This window comes from Oryzias melastigma, linkage group LG6, assembly GCF_002922805.2.
Source record: "Oryzias melastigma strain HK-1 linkage group LG6, ASM292280v2, whole genome shotgun sequence".
NCBI classification, from domain to species: domain Eukaryota; kingdom Metazoa; phylum Chordata; class Actinopteri; order Beloniformes; family Adrianichthyidae; genus Oryzias; species Oryzias melastigma.
The window spans coordinates 19086054-19109218 of record NC_050517.1 but is presented as its reverse complement, the minus strand read 5'-3'; the positions used below and the strand labels follow the sequence as shown (position 1 = coordinate 19109218).

Sequence of the window (23165 nt, the reverse complement as noted above, 5' to 3'; positions counted from 1 at the left end):
ATTCATAAAAGCTCACTCCTCGTGCCTTTGGGTGTGAGGATGAGGAGGTTACAGTCAGTTCCAGCCATTCCTGGAGAGTCCATTTACAAATTTCCCCAGAGAGACGAGGACAGAGGCACAAGATGTGGGTGGCACATTGTCATGTAAGGTAAGGGGGAGGAGACGAGCATGATGCGAGGAGCATGCAAGCTGTTACTGCATGTGGGCTCCTCCCCTCAGCTCTATACTCTCCCAGTGGGAGGTCAGAGGTCAGTGGGCCACAGGAGGTGCTCCATTTAATATCAGTGTTGGAGGCCAGAAACTGATCCGACTGTCTGGGTCCTTTTGACTCTTTAACCTGAGTTTAACCAGATTTTTTTTAACCATTTTGGCAAGTTCCACCTCCCCACTTTTCAGGCAAGTCTACAATAAAGTTCAGCCCAGAATTGGTCAGTCAGGGGACCACTTCCGTCTCTAATCCCCTGACAAAGTCAAATAAATAGAGTCTCCATCAGCGTGACTGTCTGGCCCCCTTTAGTCACTTCAAGTCGGGACCATTTAGATTATTTGACCTAACAAGCATCTCTCATGTCATTGACTCACCTCAAGCTTTGTTTTTCTCCCTCATATCTGATTCAGTCTCCACTTTCCCTGCTAATTCCTCAGACAACACCCAACCCTGCCGCCTTGCACTGCTGTTTGTGTTCAAACCCCCCCTAACCTCTCTATTTTTGAGGCTGCATCTAGTTCCTGACCAAACTGTGCACCTCCCTCTGAGACCTCTGATGGTTTGTTTTGTGCCAAACCAAAATTATTCTCCTTTTTTGTGCCTTGGAAGAATCAAAGGAAGTGTTTTCCTCCAGTGTTTTACTTCCTTTCTTTGCTGTCTTACAGTAAAGCTCTAGTATTTATTTATCGCTGAAAGTTGCTTCCAGCAACATGACAGGTGACAGATGGCGGAGTATCAGGAATGTGGAGCTGTGAGGGCCAGAGACGGCTGGCTGTATTTGGGAGCTGTCCGGCTGTGATGAGGGAGTGGTGGGATCTGTATCGGGGGGCACGGGGCAAGTTAAAGGGCAGAGGGAGCTTTTTTTTTTTGGGTCTTCAGCAGGCTGACAAGTACAGGCCAAAGCTATAGCAAATTTTTGCCAAAACAAAGAAAACTTTTATAACATTTTTAATTTTAATATGAGTTTAGTTGATTTAATAACAAAGAGAATCATTCCATGTGAGTTTGAATTGGTTTGTTTTTGATTTTGAAATGTTGGCCATATTGCACATTGCTTGGTTTTTATTATAAAAATGTACAATATTATAAATGTAAGTGAAATTAAATATTTCTATTTTTATGTCTTAAGTTTTAGCATGCAACAAACTTTGAACATTTTCCTTAAATTACATTTTTTTAGCCAACTAAAAGCTAAATATATACAGTATAATTTCTGATTTGATGACAGCTCAGGACTTGTAACACGACCAAAGATCTAGCTTGGGTAAATATATATTTTTTCTGATTAGCTGTTTAATAAACCAAAAATGTCTTGTTTGCAGTTAATTTTCATGAAAAATTACCCAATTTTTCTTTTCTTCAGCACAACTTCAGTGAATGTGTCTGACGCCTATAGCTATGTACTTAACTAGAACTTTTGATCGACTTTGATGTCATTTTTTAAACATGTGCCTCTCCACTCTTGTGGCTTTTCGTCAATTTTATGCAAAATACACAGTTAAAGAAGCTCAGAGACAAAGTTTAAATTGTTAATTTGGCGATTGCCTTTAAAGTAAATGTTCTTAAACAGTATGTTTTGCACACACAAACTTATACCAAGAAATTAGACTTAAGAATGTTTACCAAAGCTGTTGTGGTTTGCCAGCACTTCAGTCACTGTAATCATGAGATTTTTGAGTAAAGGGGGTCATCTGCTTGCCAAAGTAGTCTAAATGAGTGAACCCTGGACTTGGAGATTGAAGTCAAAGTCTGTCCTTAATGAACTCTGCCATTTGTTGCCCATCTGTTTGTGGAACTGGACAACTGAGACTCTGTCCTCCTCTGTTCTTTAATTAAAGTGTCTGGTAGGCGGAGTCAGCAGCCAGCGATTTAGCTGGTCTGCTGGTCTGCGGACACTGTTGCAGGATTTACCAGCTGCTTGAGCCATCCCATCAGCTGGAGTAACAATAGCCCCCTTGGACGAGAATTGGATAAGATTGCCCCTGTTGTATAATTCAGTAGCTAATTTTCACTGGTGTCTGGGCACAGCCATTCATGCTGCTTCATTCGTTTTCTGTCTGCTTTATTTTCCCTCTTTTTTTTTAGTGGTAAAAGGTTTTTTCACTTGTTGTGACTTCTATTGTAATAGAAATGGATATCCAGATTAAAACTTGAAGAAAATTTAATGTTTTTGGTTTCTATTTGAGATGACGTTAACATACTTACATTTTATATATGTTTTAAAGTGTTTTTTTTAATGAATCTGAACAATCTCTCCATATGCAGTTTGTGCAAAGACTTAAAAAAATCAATGTAATTTAATAGAAAAAGTATATTCATTTTTGTTTTACTATAATTGTTTTTTTATACTTTTATTTTTTATTTAATCTAACTACACGTTTATTTTTCTTCAATCCAACATTCATTTTTTTTACTTTATGATGCTTTATCTATTTTATTATGCTTTCAAAATGTATTTTTTGGGTCACAGCTTAATTTTATTTACATATTATGAAGATAGTTGCCCATACTTTTTTAATCAAGTTTTCTGGGGAGTTGCATGACAAAACTATTTGCAAAATTATTAAATTACTGCAAAACTACTTTATCACTTTTGTAAAAAAAAATAATCTGTATGTTAAAAATGGAGACAAAATATCTTAATTTTGACATGACTACTTTAATTATCAGGACTCCTATTTTGTTTTCTTTGGACACCCCTGAGTTAGATGTTTGAGTCAGTTCTTTAGATTTTTCTTGTTATGTTGAAGGGAAAATATTAATTGTTTTTTTTATTATTTTTTGTAAGACTCTTCGATCAGTCCACAACAGAAACCAAGATGCAGTAACCTCAGCAGCAGGCACTGAATGGCACATGAGCTTATATGTAATTTTGGAAAGCGCTTTCCTCTCAATGTGTTGGGTCTTGTTAGCAACTTCCCATCTGTGGAACAAAAGCACTGTGAAGTGGATGGATTTTAGTGCTGTCACAGAGCTCAGGAGATTGTAACCTCATTAGACGTGGAGGTGACCTGCAGATTAACATAGTTTAGCTGAGAAAGGATGAGAGAACTGCCTTCACAATGTGGGACCATCCAAATGTTTTTCCCCAGACATTTTTGTCTTTGTGTTGGGGATTTGCGTGTTTTGTTCCTATTTTATTAATGTGTTCATTATTTTCCTAAAAGATAGAACAGAAATGAGGAAGCTTAAAAAATAGCTATTCATTTTTTCTTTAAACTATCTTAAAATTGAAAAGTTGGAGTATTTATAAAGATTAGCACAGGAACCTTCAGCTCAACTTAAATATATATATATATCTTCCAAGCCATATTGGTTGAAATTACTTGCTTTTATTTTTTTTATTTATTTATTTTTTTACTTGACATAGACCAGGGGTCTGCAACCTGAAGCTCCTGAGCCACATGTGGTTTTTATTCCTCCATTGTGGCTCTTTGGCCTTGAAGAAAACTTCAAACATATTAATTAACTAATTAATTTATGTTTGGATTTCTGACATGTCAGATAGGCCTAATTGATTAAAATGATAGTAAAAGGTTTAATCTACTCTGAGTGGTTTATAATCAAAGTAACATTATCTTATTGCAATTACATGTGTAGAGTTAAAAATAATTTGGATTTTAGGCAAATGTTGTCATGTTTTTATTCACTAGTAAAAGAAGAAAAAGGATGAAGCAACACAAAAATCATAATAGAAAATCTGATGTTTTTTGAATTTTTAATTAAGGTAAATCTGCTGCAGCTGGAGGATCTAATCAAACACACAATGCATTTTATTTTGAAAGTGCTATTGTCAGAAGTTAAATTTGTTATATAGAGAAAAAAACTCAATTATTGAGAACATTTCAAAGCTATATTTTATAAATAAATGGCTTAATGGCCTCAAAAGCGTAACTAAAGTGTATTTTTCTAACTTTGCGTTGAACCTTTGCGGCTGTCTTTGAGTTTTGGTCCATAAGAACCTGGACCAAATGGCTCTTTTAGCCTTAAAGGTTGCAGACCCCTGACATAGATGATTAATAGTACATCACGATACTTTGGTTAAAAAAAAAAAAAAAAAAAAAGTGCAAATCTGTGTCCTCTACTTTTCACTGAGTGATCTTATTCTTACACTACTAGTGTGGCATTTTCTCAGTTTCACTAAATCTGCTGTCATCCCTCGAGACCACCCCAGGGCTGACTGGAGCCTGTGAGCCAGGAGCCTATCTTAAAGTGACACTTGACTGTTGAGAGGCGGAGTCTGGCTCTGCACTTTTGAGATTAAACAGGAATCGCTTTGTTTCAGATTTCAATCCCTCGCCTCTTTAGGACACGGAAAGCTTCCTTCCCCTCTGAGAGCCATGTAATCCTCGGTCTACCCGGCCACTGACTCTTTACCTCTGTGTGTGCTCTCACCTCTACAGAACACTGCAGACCAAGTGGTCTTCCAAGTGAGCGGTGGCCTGTCTGCTCTGGAACAGATTTTGCAGGTCATCACTGCTGCTTCCACGCCCACTGCTGTGCCTCGTATTCCTCCCAAGTGAGTATTGTCACCTGTCACCGGCCGTTTATTTTTATGCACAATCACCCAAGCCCGTTTTATAGCAGTCGACAATTAGATGAAGATCTTTCTGTCAGTCGTCTATTTAAAGCTTCAGGCCATCAAATTCAATAATCTCTCAGGATTATGTTTGTGTTTTACTCTGGGAATGTTTAACTGTTCTAAAATAGCACAAGAAAAAGTTATGGTTCACCATTTTGTTTTCATTAAACCACCTATAGTGATGAAATCATAAACTTTTCCTGTTTGAAGTTATTAAGTTAAATAACAAAAAATACTAATTAATTAATATAAAAATGTTATAAGGGATGAAACACATTATAAATGCAAATGTAAGCAAAACTTATTTGATTCATTATTAATAATTATTTCCTTTCATAAAACCTGGCTGCTGAGTGGGAGGAGCTTATTCTGGCTTCTCTGCAACACTAATTTCTCTAAGCTCACTGACAACACATTCATTTCTCTCTGATTGTTCTTGCAGTCGCATAAAGTCGATAAAACAATTCTCTACTAAGCTACTTTATCACTGTTTATTGCTTCTGCTCCTCAATAAATACTCTAAAGTATGATACTGGTTGCCTTTGAAGGAACCAGAGCCAGTTTCATTCCTACAATCAATTTGCATTTGTTCTCTTTTCTTCAAACAAAAAAAAAAAAAATAGCATGCATTCAATCTATCATTTAAAGTACGAAGTATTTTTGAGTTGTGGGTCTATCGTTTGCATGGCCTGCCAGTAGATGACCTCAGAGGGGCGGCTACACTCACAGTGAGACTCTGTAATGGACTCGAATGGCCTTGCTCTCCCATTCATTAGCATTTACTGCTCTCCAAGTCTCTGCTAATGGACAAATGCTTCTTATATTTATAAGGCTTTTAAAGGGCATTGCATGTGTATTGATTTTCCTTTTTTTTTTTTTTTTTTACCTTGTGGCCCATCGTTCTCAGTCATGCAATCTGAGAAATTTCAAGCAGACTTTAAAAATGAAGGAAATCTGATCTGAAAGAAACGGGCATGTTTTGAAAAGTTTGTATGCACATACTTGTGTTCACTTACGACAACTTAGTGCCTCTTTGGCAATAAGATATCTGCCTGTTACACATAAGATTAGACCCATGTGCTTATGATTCAAGAAAAAGCCTTGAGTGACTTTTCCTGTGAGACATTTTTGCTCAAAAACGAGACAACAATAGTAAAACAAAATATACTATTTATTTTTACAAATTTACTCTACACTTGTTGGCAATTTATGCTATTTTATTGACTCTTGAACTTGGGCTCAGCACCTTCACTTACTCTGAACGGGCCAGTGTCGCTCTTGACAGGATTCAACACAAGGACGCAAACCTGCTGTCTGTTTCTGTCACTATCTGTCATCTGGATTGCCGCGTTGCTTAATGGGTTGCTGTACAGACACTGGCCTCGGAGCGCTCCACATTATCTGTTTACAGTGACGCTGCCATATTGATCACCTCCTCCCACCAGATAAGAAGAGTGATTTACAAAAAAAAAAAAAAAACCCAGCTGCCGATATGCTCCTGCCACATCTCTCTCCAGGGAGTCTGATTCAATCTTGTTACCATTACATTAATGAGCTAATTCCTCTGCCATGCTCTGCTAATGTCCTGGGGTAACCCTGTGGTCACTGGAATGTCTCGATCCGAGTTTATGCAGCTGCCACCATTGACTTCAGTTAAAGACTACGCCAACACTGTTCCCGTGCTCTATGGTTGATATGATCAACTTTAATTAACGATGCAGTAATCATTTAAGCAGTGCCAACATTATGATAATGGTTTTGACTTGTGATTCTATTTTGGATCTCATTTTGTCAACTTCAAAAATCTTGTTTTTTCCCTTATCAGAGAATAGTTATAAAAAAAGGAACTGAAAACAAGAGCTTTTTTTAAGACTAAATATATATGATAATATTCAGCTTTTAATTGATTTAATTTTGAAGAAAAAATTTTTTTTACTAATAGACATAGCTGAAATTTGCTTAAAAAACTTGTTTTATTCATTGTTTTATTGGCCTTTAGCTAATATTTTACAATGTTTTATGCTTGAGAGCCTTTCAGCCCAAAACTATTATTAAAAATTATTTTTTTTAAAAAAGTATTATTTTATTTTATTTTTCTAGGATTTGGTTTGGGAAGAGGTCATGACCTTTTTTCTTCAGTAGGGGTCACTGTGGGGAGGAATGCACCCTGCACATGAGTGTTCTCATATACTGTGTGTATTTTAGCTCACCTTGACTGATTTTTAATAAATAAAAGTCAATAATTAAAAAAAGACTAAATCTATAGAGGATTTAATCTATATCATCATTAATTTTTTTTATCTTATAGATTTTTATGTGACCTGTTGGTTTTAGTGAATATGAAAACGCTCTTCTAAAAATAAAGGCAGAGCCGGGAAGCCAACAGGTGAGCTCCAGTGAGATGTGCGTGTTAACCCAATTTGTATTTCCGCCACCGTCTCACATGACCTGGTGTATCCTGTGAAATCAGACCTGCTACCTGTGGTTTTATTTCAGGATGTTTTCCGCCATTTGTAAGCGTGTGTGTGCCTCCGTCCGTCTGTGCGCGTACTCATGTGAATGCTACTTTGTGACGGCTCATCAGATTTCTCCACCTTCATACCTGGCCGGCGTGGCACAACAGCCAGAGTTGATGTCTTGGAAGCACTCAGGGTATCAGAGAGATCAACAGCAGAATCAAATTAAATGTCATTTAGATCGCCGTGAATGAAGGGATTGTTTGACAGCACAAGGAAATGGGTTTGCTCCTCACCTTTTATTTTGGCTTAGGATTCTTTTTCTTCCCCTGTTTAAGAGGCGAGGGCTCAACCTGATCTGGATGTTAGTCAGATTTCGGCAGCGCTGCTCCTGTCAGGCTTGACTACACACATAGGAAACATACAGAATGGGGCAAGGAATGTGAGACTCGGGTTGAGGGGCACCGATCTCGGGGCTGATAACTGGAGGCAGTGATAGAAAGCATAAAGAACCTTTTACATGCTTGCTATTCTGCTGTCAACTTAACAGAGTTGGTCATTTACTTTAATAAATTGACTGGGATGAAAGATGGACACAGTCCACAGCTATACACATCATTCCTGGGGAAAAACCGTCTTTATGGCTGTTGCGTCTGGATTTTTCCATATTACTTAAGTTGGGGGAATTTTGAAGGTATTCTGCATCTAAACTCTTTTCTTCAACAGCACTTTTCTCTTTTTTTTCTGTTAGTAATATAAATTCAGAGATTATTTATACTTCTTATCCCCACAGTCATCTTGTGGGCTACCATGTCTGAGCCCCACAGGAGGGGTGTCCAGGGGTTAGACAGGATCAGGACTGCTCCAGTCTTATGTTTTTACCAACCCAAAGAGATTTAGTGGGAAAACATGGTACCTGGTCTGTTGATGTTGCCTAATTCTCTCGGAAGAGCCCGGGTGTTAGAAATTGTGAGCATTTTTTTAGGGCATTTAGCCAAAAATTGACCAAGCTTGACGTGAGCTGACGCAGAACTCGTTTATGTAAATTTTGGGAAACGTGTGCAGCTTTATCTCTGTAAGGAGAAACCCGTCGTGGTGTAGGAATTTGGCCTGCTAAGATACACTGACACGCATCAGACTCCTCAGGTTTTTCTGAAACTTGAGAAAGAGTGGTGTGGCACTTTACCAAATTGTCCCTCAAAATCTTTGACTGGAGCTGTCACTGAGGGGCCTTTTTGATAGTGCAACTTCTCTGGGAATCCCACTATCGAGTGTCATGCTCATCAAGGTCAATTAGGTGGGAGGAAACCTGATGCAGATCGCAGTGGTGGTTCATTGTACATGCTGGTGTAAGGGCATAACTCAAGACATGCGTTTGACAGCCTCCTCATTTGTTACGAGACAACCAAAGACAAGCCCGATTAGCTTTGTTACAAAGCAATTGCATGCTCATTACATTTGATCTGAGGACCCAATTTGTCTTGCCAGACATCACGTGATTCAATTAGATCAAGCTCGTAAAGCCAGAAGACCATCCTACTTTGGATTAAATCCAACACGTATATGACTAGTGTGTAATCTTTCATTTTTAAGAGCTCTTATTCTTCCTACATTATTCAGATTCGCTTGGATTAGAAGATTTGAAGTTGGCAAAGTAAAATTGACCCCTTTGTGTGTCTATGATCCTTTTCAGAAGAATTCCAGGGATATAAAAATGGAAATTGTTACAGACTCCAAGAACGAAATCAGTCTTGGGAATAAAAAGAATGATGTGCTGCATCCTAATTGGGGTCGCTGGAGTGTGTCCCAGCTGTCACTGGACAAAGGCAAAGTACACCCTGAACAGGTCACCAATTCACTGTAGAACCACTTGCAGTACATCTTCCTTTAGTAGTCCTGGCATTTATTCCAAAAATTTGGCAGCCGGTCCGGCGTTTATTAGAGACAGACGGGCATCTATTTGAGACCTGTGTTTATTCTATTCCAGACAGAATGATGATGCTGCATGGGGGGCTATCCTAAAGGAGCTTGGTCAATCATTCAAAAAAGAAAAAAGAATGAAAAAGTGGCCCATGTAAAAATTAAGGTTAGAAACCGAGTGACTTTTTTGATGTGTAAAAGGAAGAATTAAAAAAAAAAAACTAAAAGGCTAAATGCATAATCGCTTAACGTGGCTGATTTTCAACATGCATTGTATATTTACTACTAAAAAAAATAAAAAGAAGTATCAAAATAGGATTTTGAAGTGACTTAACCCCACTTGGTGCGCCACCACTGAAACAGCGTCTTGATCTCCTGTCCCCTGATTGGTTGATTTTCCGATGAGAGTGCCCTCTGCCCACCTCCCTCACCCCCTCCTCCCCACATTCTGACACAAGTTAGTTTTGGCACATATATCTTGCAGGGAGTGTGCCACAAGTCAGAATGACACGGAGACTCTCAAACCGTTTGTGGGAAACTCTTCTACAGAAGAAAATTGAGCCTAAAAGTAAAGTTTTTTTTTTTAACACAGTCTACAAGCTTGATTTTTTTTTCCCCCACGACCTCAAATTAAATATTGCGTTTGTTTGTGTTTTTTTTTTCACATTAGAGCATTTTTACACACATGTGAAGCAATTTCCCACATTATATTCCACAAGTACATTTTTTTTTCTCATGTTCTTCTTTTTCCTACAACTTCACATTCAGTTGTACATGTGTCTCTGCTTCAAACTTGTGTGTGTGATTTAAGCTTGTGTGTTTTGGCACATGTTTACCTTCATAGTTAAGTTTTTTTTTTTAAAACTTTATACAAGCTTTGTGAACCAATCTTCCACAGTCCGGGTCTCAAAATCACCCCAGAAAATAATACACGCCAGTAAAAGATGATGGAAAAGCCATGTCTTTTCATAGTCTGGCTTCAATGTATCCAGCTTTACCTTTAATATATATATATAAACCGTTAAATTCCCACTCCAACTATATTTGTATCTATTGTAAAAACATTTGCAGTGGTCTTCTATTTATGATTATGGAGTTTTTAGTCCAAATCCAAAAGCCTGTGTTGTTAAGACATATTTTCTGCAGAGCAGTAGGAGCTCATTAGAGATTCCCCTCTGGGTTCTGTTGGCACGGAAGTAATCTTCCATTGATATCCCAGCTTTCCCTTGTTAACACTCTCTTCTGCTAGCTCACAAATCCAAGCTAACATTAGCGTAGGAAAAAAACGGCGATATTGTAGCTATCTAGCCAAACAGTTTAGAGCCAGATGGCTTTTGAAAAGGGGAAAATGAAGATGTTAATGGATCTATTTATTTTTAAGTGGAAGATTTAGAGTCTGAGCGGAGCAGAGAGAGTTTTACCCATCCTTGGGAGTTACTGCGTCACAAACTTTAGCTTTTTCAAACTGCAGCTTTTTATCTGCTCCTGATCCATCACAATTTGAATAAAGAAATGCTTAGGAGCGTAGTTTTAATCTAAATTATTTTAATAATTTAAGATTATATTCATATTAATAAATGTCCTCCATCATGAGAAAAATACTACACAAACATGTTAAGAACACCATTTTCATTGGAGTGAGTCTTGAAATCTGAAAAAAGTGAGCTGTAGTTGATATCCTCTTGTTTGGTTGTTATATGTGCTGTTTAACCAACATAAACTTTATCCATCATTTCTAAAAAAAAGAATACTCCTAAATCTGAGAATATGTCTTCCTTTGCACTTTGCTTTACAAGAACATCCACTTTAAATTCAACTTAAGATCCATAGAGCTGTCCTTTCAAACTAGTGTGTGATTTAAAATATTTGAACTGTTGTTTTGGTTTTTGCATAGAAGCATAAATGGATCCTATGGACACTCGAGGATCAATTTTGGAGAATCTGATGCTTCTCAGCGAATTCTGGATTCTCATGTTGCACTTTTTTTGCTAAAGTCTCAAGATTTAACCTTTTTCACTGTGATAACATTTTTCACATTAAATTATATTCATAAAACAACTTGTAAACTCTTGAAGTTTTTAGTCTGTTTTAAACATTTTGTAATCACAGAATGTTTTACTTCTCACATTAACAACACATACCACATCTCTCAAGTGTGACTCTACTGTGTCTTTATCAATGTGCCAAAATGTGCAAATGAACTACTAAATATGACATACATTTTGACAGATTTCTGTTAGCCTCTCACCTAATACTTTTCCCTCCACCATGCCAGCATGGTTGGGCTTAAATGCACGTCAGATGTGAAGGTTTGGTAGATATCAAAATGTTTACTGGTTGAAGTAAACACATCCTACTTTAGGCACTGGAGAGAGGGATTCCATTCATCTAGCGAGCAGATAGGACATGCTATTTCTCCAATGGCTAAAATATACAGTTGTCAGAAAATATTAACTGATGAAACGGGGTGAGGGGGAGTAGCTGTCTCAGCAGAATGATTGGTCACTTATCTGAAGCATTAATCTTCTCTGGGGCTTGTTTTAAGGCAGACAAAATACAGAGGCACGCTGGCTGGCTGGCGCAGCGCTGGCTGCTGCCTGAGGCTGCAAGGCTGTTGTGAGGACCTGCTAAGAGAAATTGTTTTATCTCTCCAGCGGAAATGCTGCTCTATCTCTGCCAAGATGGGGCTGAGATTGTACTCATCACCTCTGAAGGTGGCTGTAGAGGGGAGTTTCCATGTCAAGTAGCTTATACAAGTGTTTTATTCCTCTAACGTTCTAGTCTTTCTCTACATTCGAGGGGAAAAGGTACCCTTGGGGAACCACAACTTTCCTTTTTTATGTAAACATACATTTTTATCATCTGGATAAAGTGCACGCTGAGGGTTGAGTTTAAACTTGTCACTAATATTCATTTGTGTCTTTTTTTGTTAGATCTCTGTGTGCTGTGGAAAACGCCTACTACCTAGCATGTTCCTGTTGTCCCACCAACTGCTCCTATGTGCTGTTTACCAACAAGATCGTCCTTCTTATAGACCTGCTGTTCCATCAGTTAACTGTAAGTTGATGAGCACACCTTTTTGAAAAAAAGATGTGGTGTGTAAAATAAAAAAAATACTGTAATGATATTTTAATCCCATGTAATTAAATTTGTTTTGTTTAAAAAAAATCAATAATTAAATGGGATTATCACTAGTTTTGACTAGCTGGGTGTTGATCACAGTGCTGCACATCGTCCACTGCTAAAAAAACTTTCTTGGACTGTAAAAAAGAAAAAAACAGCTACAGATGAGTAATGCATTGCTAAACTAAACAGTCTGTGAGTGGAACGGTTTAGAACACAAACGCCTTAAAAGTCGTGAGAAAAATAAAAGCAGCATTGTTAATTGGTGCCTTTGGTTACTACTTTAGTAATTATTTTGATTGATGAGATTAGTAAAAGATTTCATTAAGTCATCTTTTTTTGCATTTTGAATAAAAATGTGTTAATTTATTTTCAGAGATGAATGATTCTACACTGTGATTTTAATAATATAAAGCATGTTTATGTGCATTTACCTCAGGCTTCAAGCATTTATTTTGGCATACAGAAACAATGGCACTATATGCCAGCAATCACAAAAACAAAGTTTTTAAAAAAGAGCCAATAATATTTTAATTACAAGAAAAAAACATTTTTTTCCTTGCAAATTGAAGTGTCTTTTCTGATTTTTGTCACATTTGCTGCTGATTCTTTGAGGGAAAAAAAACATCTGTTAATGATGATGCAAGTCTTTTTGTATTCTTCTGAGTTTTTCATCAAATTGTTTTATATTGGCAAAAAAACTAGAGTTTTATAGCATAGACGACCAGTTTTTAAATACATTGATTTTTCTCTTTTTCTTACAGTTGACATTCATATCGTAGCTTTTTTGCTAAACTGTTTTGCCTGCATGGTGTTGATGAAAGACAGAGAAAAGCACAAACTATCGAGTAAGAAACTGTTGCCCAACCTCTCCATGGATGCCTCCTGACAGAGGGAATGTGAGAGCAGAGTCAGTCGGGCAGGCTGCACTGCGGCGACATGTCAGCCCACATCCTTCAGCACTCTGTTAGAAGCACTGTAAACACCAGCTCACTCCAAACATCCAACAGTGGCGGCTCACCGAGGCCGCCTACGCTCGCAGCACAGAGAGGACAACGCGCCGGGCCGTGGGTGCATGCATGAACTCTTCTGGGGCTTCCTTCTTCAGTGGAGTTCCAATCCAAAGCAGTCATATTTCCTTAGGGCACAGAGGGAGAGGCTGCTCTGTGTGCACCAGTTTATATAAAACTTATCCCAGCAGCTGCTCTGCTGACGGACATATCCAGCAGCACTGCAGCAGATAAATTAACTCTTCTCTTTGCGTGCTGCACAAATTAAAAATCAGGCTAAACGGTTATCGATGCATCTACCTGTTCCATAGGAGGGAATTATAATAAACTTTCCCATTTAGTTCAAATCAGATTGTATTTTTTCTTAATTTTATCTCTTCCTGCACTTGTGTGTTTGTCTCTGTTTTGGTATGTGAGTAACAGAGTGCAGCAGTGGGGGTCGAACTGCCATACGAGCATGCCCCTGTTTAATTCGATTTGTGGAGAATGTCGGTGGATTTACCTATGCTGTCAGCGTTTGGCCAAACCATCAGACCAAGCGGGGAGGTTTTAAAACTCTACGCGAAACAGAGGCTCTATATTTGAAATCCTGAACTCCATTTATGTCTGATATGATTCTGTTGGTTAAAACATTTAGTTTTTTTGTAAATACTCTTCATACTATCTAAAGATGAGTCATTTGGATTGTTTCTTTAAATGAGTACTAATGTTTAAATTAAAACCTTTTCAACCCTTTTTTTCTGAATAGCTTTTTGTCCCTGATGAAGACAAGTCCATATTTGGTCGCAGCGTGAACAAACTTCTATTTGAGGGTTTGACCACGGGCCTGCTTCAGACCATTGCTGGCATCCTGGAGTCACTGTGGCCAAACAACTCCGACGTCGGAAAAGGCGGAAGCCCAGTGATCTCCTCTTCAGATGCCAAGGTCAAGAGCTCGGTCACAGAGTCCTTCAACACTCGTGCGCAAGATCTAATCAGGTATTTTAACTCCAGCACTGTGGTGCTGCTTCCTTTGTCCTTCAGTGTAAAACACACACAAACATCCTCCTAAATCCTAAGCACAAATCAGCTGCAACTACCTCAACGTAGGGCTGAACGATATAGAATTTTTTATATTGCGATGTCGTTTTTTTTTTTTTTATCATATCTTCCAATAACGATAAATATTCTGATATAAATCAACTAACTATTTTTGTCTAATTTGAGCGTTCTGTGGCTCATAAGAGGAGTGTGTAATCAACTGCAGGCCATTTAGAGTTAAACATTTATTTCCTATTACACTTTAAACACAAAAGATGCACTAAATGAACATGATGCAACATTTTTCTTCAGATAACTAAAAAACTAAATGCATATAAACCAACTTGATTGCAAATTAAATCAAAATGTTTCAAGTTTCAAAAAAGAACATAAGTAAAACAGAAACTGACCATTTAAAAACAAATGATTAATTCTACAAATACATTCTAATGTTTAAGTTTTACAGAACAAGCATAAAACTGAAATATTTTTTGTCAACATCCTATGAAAAGTAGAATTAGAATTAGAAAAATTAGAAACTAAAAGGAAATTCTCAGAAATGCTCTCAACTGGCGAGCGTTCATTTCGGACACTTCAAAAGTAAAGTCTATCGTGATGGACTCATTTCTTATAAAGAAAAAGTTCTATCGCGATAGTTATCGTTATCATTTTATTGCCCAACCCTACCTCAAAGATTTAAAATTAAATGTAAATATTTCAGTAAATATAGGTAAAAAAAATAACAAATTAACATATCAGCATCACTAATAGTTTATGTTGAATATTCTAAAATGACACTACTACCTCCCCCCATCCACATTAATGAGAATGGATCTGAATTTGTTTTCCCTTGACTCTGACTGTCAGCAGCTGCCTTTACTCCACCTTGTAACATTCCCCTACAAGGTCAAGGAGAAATGCTTAGCAAAAGATGACACGCTGTAATTTTTTTGACAGTTTGAATGTGCCCTTGGCCAAACTCGGTTTTCTCTAGAGCAGACTGTATGTAAGGAGTAGGATGACAGAATATCCAATCATTTGGAAACTGTCCAAGTAGAATTAGAACGGGAGTCGGGATGAGAATGAGGTGTGCTCTGGCATTCTTCCAGAACATACTTTCTCCACACATTTAGCTGAAGTTTTTGGTAAGATCAGTTTATGAAAGAAAGCAGCAGAAACAGGAAAAAAAAAGACTTCCAAAGCTGTGATGCAGAAGTGAGGACCATGAGGAAAGGCAGACCCAATATAAAGGAAAAAAAAAAAACCTTGTCGACTAGTACGGCCTTTCCACCACACCTCCTACAAAGCATGATTCATGTGGACAGAACAGCAGCACAGGCCAGCCAATCTCATCCTCTAACCCAGTCCTAACCCCGCAGACGGGGGTGTCGGAGAAAAATTGTGTCGTCAGACGGATAATCCCAAGTACAAACCCAGGATTTACATCAACTGTCCTCTAATGCATGTGTGAGGAAGGACAAAAGATGAAAATGTTTTGAACTTCTGCAACAGTCCTCCATCATGCCAGACCATACATCACCGAGAAAAAAAGAAAACACTTCCTTTTTTGTTTATTTCTGGCTACTCTGTTTTATTTTCAGTTAATTCTTAGAGAAAATGTGAGCTAATGTCAAACTTATTCAAGCTTTTAGAAAGAAAAAGCGAGGAAATGTCCAAATAATCTGAAGCAACAAAGTAATGAACTTTTCCAGAGGCCAGTAAAGCTATATTTATGTTTCGTGCAGATCGGTGACTGACAGACAAAAGAAGAGTTAAAGTAGGGATGAGACGATGATCACTGACTTCCTAATGACCGGCACTGGAACCTGAAAGCCCTCATTGACTTCTGGGGCACTCGGGGGTTTCTATAAACTGTCAGTATTGCAAGGTCCCTGCATACCAGAAGCTTCTAGAAAAGTAGCCTCAGGTCAGCAGACTGTTGAGGGGCCTGGAGCTGGGCTGGCACAAGGGACACAACAGCCCTCTAATGACACTATTAGAAGTGATTTGTGGCTGAAAGAATACAGGGAACATGATCAGGAGTCCTGTCATTGGCAAAGACAAATTGAAGATATCACAGTAATAGCAGGGGGTGGAGGGCCTAGGTGAGGTATTGGCTTTCAGCTGCAGTGTTGTGAAAGTTTGCACAGTGCTGGTCTTTGTTTGTCTGAGTGCCTATTCTCAGAGCAAGGAATCATTTTTTTTTCTCTTTTTGTCCTGTTTACTGCAGCTACATCGTCAACATGGGTTTGATTGACAAGCTGTATGGGTGTTTCCTGTCCATCCAAAGTCCCGTAGACGAGCATCCCAAGATGTCTGCTTTCCTCCAGCAAGCGTCGGCCATGCTGCACAGCATATGCAGGCTGTGCTTCGTCGTGACTGTACGGTGAGCTAAAACCCCTCTGTGAACTTTTGATCCTTCCCGGACAAACGTTCACACTACCCTCTCTTTTAGAGTAAAGACAGAGCATGAGTCACTGTCTGTATTTTACTCTCAGAGGGGTCCGGGAGGACCAGGTCGCGCAAAAAGTGTGGCTCCTCCGCAATTAACCAACAGGTCATTTACTCCCGCCACCAGACTGGCTAAGCTGTCGTTATAGTGCAGGTAGAGATATCCATCTGCTTGACCCAGCGCTCTGTCACTCACCATAAACCTTAGCTCGTAGTGCTGGGAGGGGGGGAGCCCACCCACGTGTGCTGCGATGACCTCCACTTATAGAGGTTCAGTGGCGCCGCCGACAGGGGCTAAGCACACAGCCGCACCAGGGGGACATCAGCACCACGATTCCTGACTTCAAAGAAAGAAAGAAGGAAAGAAAGAAAGCACAGCCGATGTCGCAGAGCATTTCACATTGATTTTAGTGGGCGGTCTACACTAGCAGGTTTCATCTTCCTTTTTCTGAGGGAAAAAAAAAACGTCTTATCACTTTATACTGTGACAGCACACCTTCAGAAAGTCTGACACCCTGGCCAGTGAAGCGAGGTAAGATCGTTCTGCTAAGGCTTTTTGTGTCTCATTTACAAAAACACTCTTGGAGCTGGAGGACTATTTGGACCATGCCAGTTGCTGTGTCAGGGGATTATAATGGCATTAGGAGGCCGTGTTCCTGCCTAGCAGCATATTTCACACAAAGCCTGTTGGCTAACGTCAAGTATCAGCACGCAACGCAGGTTCCATCTCGAGGTCACACGCCCTCCATTCTACAAGGCTGCAAATCAAGGCAGTAGCCTTAAATCGTCCGTACGTATTAGCTTTGGATTTTCCTCGTTGCCTGTGAATCCCAAGGAGCACACGTGGAACTTGACATGTGTCTCCAAATGGAGACATGGTCACTTATGCTCCTTGAACTCAATTGAAATGTCTTTCCAATGTTCAGTAGAGGAATAGAAAGTGCCAAATTTAGGTTTTTGTTCATGCAGTGGTGTTTACGCTGGACTGTTGCTACCTGATACCAGCGCAATACTTTGCGGAAAATGCAGAAGCTGTGAATATCTCGTAAATCTTTTTGGCTGAATCCTAATTCTTCCCCTCCCCCTAAGGCTTTGCTGTACCACTACATTTAGACCTCCAAAACGAGAATTGTGAGAAAAATAGTGTCTTCTAATTTGGATGTCACTCCCTTTGGATGACTTCATCAATAGTCGTCGGTCATATACATCTACAGCGTTCGGAAAATACATACCAACATCAGTTTTATAACTTTGAAAAGTCAGGCTTAAACAAAAAGCATTGACGTGCACAGCGTTGACGAAGAACACACTTGCGGCGAAGGGCTCTGTATCCCTCAGCCATTTAGGTTTTTAGGTTTCCCCTTCAAAAAATCATTTCGAACACCCCTACCCCTCCAAATGCCCCTACAATTGGAGGGATAGGGGAAGAATTTGGATTTATTTCAATAAATGACAGACTTGGTGTGATATAATTATGGTTGGGCACAAATCACAATTACTACTATATATTTCGTGGTCACTCATTAGCACTTCGTGTTATGAAAAGTGAACCATCAATACGTTACTACCAAATCTGAACTGAATTGAATTGATGAAAACAAACCCCATTATGAAAACATTTGAATGGATGAAAAGTTCCACAAACATTAAGTATTTTATTTTTACTTAATCAGGGAAAAATATGATATTTGGTGCAACATATGAACACTAGGCAGACCCTGAATTGAATGGTGGTTTTGATTAGTGTCTGAATTTTTTATTTTGACTGAAGATTGTGGAGATCCTCCAATAAAATCTTTAAATACTGATTTTTCAACAGTATTTTTAATGTGAAAAATGATTGTTTGAGCAACTCTTCTATGAATTCTCAGTTCCAAATGCCTCTGAGCTATAAAAGTAACAGTTTACAAAATAATTTGGTCAAGTTTTAAAAAAGCGTGGCAGAAATCCCATTCTTATTTGATATATCGTCCGTCCGGTATTGCATGAATGAACGACTAAACACATTGATGCGTTGTTCCGGATTGCAGACCTTATTCCTAAATCTTCACCGTTTACTTAAGATTTTCACCTGATTGTTGTAAACGTTTAATCTCAGGGACTTTGTGAAAGATAAATCCTTTCCAGTGTATTTTTCACTTCTTTAAAAGCATTAAACTGTTTTTATTACACATATTTTTGAATAACTGGACGTACCCTCCCCATATTTGCTCATTAAATCCTAAAGTGCCTGACACGCTGTTTACTTTAGAGGTGAATTATTACAATTACTCTTTAGCAACTATGTTAGCCTTCATTCTAAGTAGCAAGTGTCACAACTGAGCAGATGACTCTGGAGACATGTTAATCCGTCTACATTTTAGCAAAGCACCCAGCTCACCAGGTATTGATGTCCAATGACTGCAGCTTTTGGACCTAATCCCAGCCACAATCTCTGGTTAATGTCTTCTGGTTAGAATCCCCTTTTTTTCTTTAGTTTGTTCTTGTCTCATCTAGTATGAAAATGTGTTCCATAACAACACATTTAAAATAAAAATGTTCAAAAAATATTTAAAGATGATTCGACAAAATACTAAAAATTGTTTTATTTTTTTGTTCATTTGTTTGTGAATGAAAGAGCTTGACGTTTTTTGCCATGACTAAGATACAAATGTGCAGAGCCAACATTTACATGAAGAGTTTATGTAATCTAATGCACCACATTTGGAAATGTTTTATATTGGGAAAACATTTTGATTTCATCTATGAAGGACTCAATATAAATAAATGTAATTTTATTTGCAGTATTCAGTTCAAATCAAATAAAATCTGCCAGGGTAAAGGCTGTTTTGTGTTTTCCATCAACACAAGGCAAAAAAACATTCAAAAAATTTGCAAAAATATTTCTACTAACTAATGAAAGGAAAAATTTGAGGTTTTATTGTTATTGGTTGGTGTTAACCTCAGAGTGAACAGTTATTACCTCAGAATAGAAGGTTAATGGTTATCTGATATTGGACAAAAACCACCAAAGCTCCTAATGTGTTCAGTTTTTTTTTAATGTAATTTCTAAAACTTCCTAAACTGAAGAAAAAACGGTTTAATTTTTTTAGCTCACCAATGCATTCAAGTTTCTTAAAGATGAATGTATGATGAGGCTCACCAAAAAAATTATATATTACATCCAGATATCAAGTAAAAGAAATGGCGTTTGATCAGTTGGTGAGAGAGAGAGTTCACAGAGAGCCAAAACCAATGAAAAATTAGCAACAGGAGGAAGGAAAAATCCAGGGAGATCTGGACGAGCAAATAAACAAGTATATAATTGTCAAAAGTGATGGAGAGCATGGTTATGTTGCAGGAAAAAAAAATAGTGTTCTAATTTACTTTAACTCTGACAAGAGGTTTTGCATCGTGTTCTTACAGTCTCCAAAAAGTGATGAGACACATCCAGTTGGCTTCAAATCAAATAGATTTATTCATTTATTGGGGCTGGTAATATAATGATATTTGTTTGCCCAGCTGTTACTGCCTGATGAAAGCTAAAGATGAGGTCAGGTGGAAAAATCCTGTTGCTTTGCTTACTGGATATTTTAAGTACGTCATGCAGAGTGCACAACAATCCAGCTGGAAGGATTGAGTCACTTTTAATGAAACCACTTATTTAACAAATGTCTTAAACTTTTGTCACTGTCCTACATATTTTTTTCCATTTTTTGCTAATGTTTGTTTTCCTTTTCTCCACAGTCCGTCTAGTATTTTTGACAATAAACGCCAAGATCCGACCGGACTGACGACCCTCCTTCAGTCAACCGACCTCGTCGGAGTGGTCCACACTCTGTACTGTATTCTGCTACACACGTTTTCACCAGAGTCTGCTTCCCAGAGTCAGGAGCCCTACAGCGCCGGGGTCATCCAGGTGGCTCTGCATGGCATTCGCTTCCTCAACATTTTTGCCCTTCTCGACCTGTCTGCCTTCCAGGTAATTATAATATGTAAAACTGGCACAATTTTTTTTAATGATTCCGTTTCTTAATCCTTTTTCAAATATATATTTAAAAGTTTTTTAGAAGTTATTTTTTAAATTGTGGTTATTTCTTTCTTTTTCACCTGAATATCATAAATTCACTTCCATAATCAAATGCTGATTACTTTAGGAGCTACTTCAGGAGAAACTGGTTTGCTCTGGATTAAAGTGACCTGTGGGCATAAACACGAGGACCCCTAGACGTTTTAGCTGAGGTCAGCAGTTGCAACAAGGGATTATCACTGGGTGCAATACACTACACACCCCAAGGGAGGATAGGGCTAAAGGCTTCCTTAGGCTAAATCACCATATAAATAGTAAAAAACCTCAGAAGCAAACCAGAATGCTGTTAATGATTTTAATGCCGTGGGGTGATTTCTTTGAAGCAGCGTCCTGTCACTGACCCGCCACACTCGGGCAACTCAAAACAGCTGCAAAAATGGAACAATTCTGTACTGCTGTTTTATGAACACGGTAAATTATGTTAGGTTTCATGGCTGGAAGATGTAATTATGGTGGGTTTCACGTTACTTTACTGCATAAGTTATAATGCATCTTCAGTCAGTGGTTGATCAAAATTCTTGCCGTTTGTGGAGCATTACTGCTACGGCAGGAATTTCAAAGAGCCCCGACCAGCGTACAGGATTAGGATTTGTGATTCTTGCATGTTGACATAATGAGCTGCAAAAAAGAGTCACAAATCCGTCGCAATCGAGAAATTTGTAGAGAAGAACTTAAAAATATATAAATCTAGTTTATGCTTGTCTAGGTTTTTTTTTCCTCAAATTATTTTTTTTTTTACTAAATTTGTTTTGCTCCACAGGTAATGTGTTTATGCAAGTTAAAATGCTAACCCGCCCAACTTTAAGTGATTCTATGGTGCTTTGTCACCCTGACATGTTTAATAAATACTGTCTGTGTGGTGCGCCTAGCTTCTCACTTCTTAGGAATATTTCCGTTGCACCACGTATAATCCCACCAGCAAAACGTGCAGCTTTCTTTATTGACTCGCGTCATTATTTTACGGAACTCTCTGCAGTTACAGTTGTGTACGGCATGTTTGCGTTACCGTAAGCTGACTTGCTTTGTCTGTGGCTGAAAAGTCTGTTCTAGGAGCCGAGGGACTGTCTTTGGCTTTCCGGCACATCGTCAGCTCCCTGCTTTGGTACTGTACCCAGCATTCCTCTGAAGAGCTGCTGCACGAAGTCATAATCTGCGTGGGATACTTTACTGTTAACCATCCTGACAACCAGGTAAACCAGCAACACAACCGGTCTGCTTTGAGGTTTCAGTGATGTGAAATACGCAAAAGTACTTAAAAAAAAAAAAACTATCTTGGATAAAGATTCTTTTTTTTTTTTAGCTGTTTCTTTTGTAATTTTATCAAATTTATTGAAATAAGGGCAAATATTTTAATCCTCCTAATGTTTTGTAAAAGGTTTTTCAATTTTTTTTTAAAAGAAAAACATAATATGATATGATTTGTTCATTTGTCGCTCAATTTTTTTAGCAGTTTTTGGACCACTGACTCTGACATTTCCGTCATTTGATCCCAGAATTCTCTCAGCACGAGTTTTATTTAATGCTTTAAGTTGTGTAAATCAGTCAACTTGGCGAGGAGAGCCGGGCGATATCATCTTACTATTGTTCTTCTCATGTATTATTTGTCAGAAAAAGGGTCTAGTTTTGTAACCGTAACAAAAAGCACCTGTTTAAAGATTCATGCCTTAGCACCTTCCTGCCTTTGGTCTGCGTGTCGTCTATTGTCCCACAGAGCGAGCCATTGTTCCCCCGGCGGGTAAAGCAGAGCAGTGTGCTTGCCCTGGTGTTACAACTACTTAGGGGGGCTCTGTGGAAGTGAGGAGGATGTGATGGAGCAAACCTGGCGGCTGCCGTGTCGCTGGCTGTCATGCATGGCCCGTCTACCGGGCCCTGATTAGCCATGCTAGAGTTGGCTGTGCTTTGATTACGTTAAGCCTCACCCACACAAGCCGCAACCCAAGCTCCAGTCTGATAACCTTTATATGGTCACTCAGTCAAAGCCCATCGACATTTGGGTTTGTTATCATTATCATAGTTATTAATAGAAAAAATAAAGTATTTTAGTGACCATTCAAAAATAACATTTGAGTTTGCTAAATTACTCAAAAATCTGTTGTTCCTTCACAGCCAAGAACCCCTTACAGAAAATCAGCTCCTTTTACCTCTACAGCTCTAGGAAAAGGGAAAAAAAAACATTTACGCATATATTGTTGGGAAACAGGATCCCGATCAACTTCACGCTCTCGATCTCTGCCAGTTCCTGGAATACATCCATTCAGCTCTACACCAAGATGGATGGCAGCGAGGAGAACATTTAGAGCAGCTTGAGCTTTTCTTGAGCTAATGT

General features: G+C 38.5%; 1 protein-coding gene across 3 annotated transcripts in view; it reads left to right on the top strand.

The window, feature by feature from the left end:
- Window positions 1-23165, top strand: part of scaper (S-phase cyclin A-associated protein in the ER) — a 56083-nt gene that overhangs the window by 27184 nt on the left and 5734 nt on the right. For all 3 annotated transcript variants that reach the window (XM_024280817.2, XM_024280819.2, XM_024280816.2), the window contains 6 exons: window positions 4612-4727; window positions 12100-12223; window positions 14048-14277; window positions 16550-16705; window positions 20497-20731; window positions 21880-22029. In XM_024280817.2, the coding sequence (XP_024136585.1) occupies window positions 4612-4727; window positions 12100-12223; window positions 14048-14277; window positions 16550-16705; window positions 20497-20731; window positions 21880-22029 (1011 nt within the window). The remainder of the gene's footprint in view (window positions 1-4611; window positions 4728-12099; window positions 12224-14047; window positions 14278-16549; window positions 16706-20496; window positions 20732-21879; window positions 22030-23165) is intronic.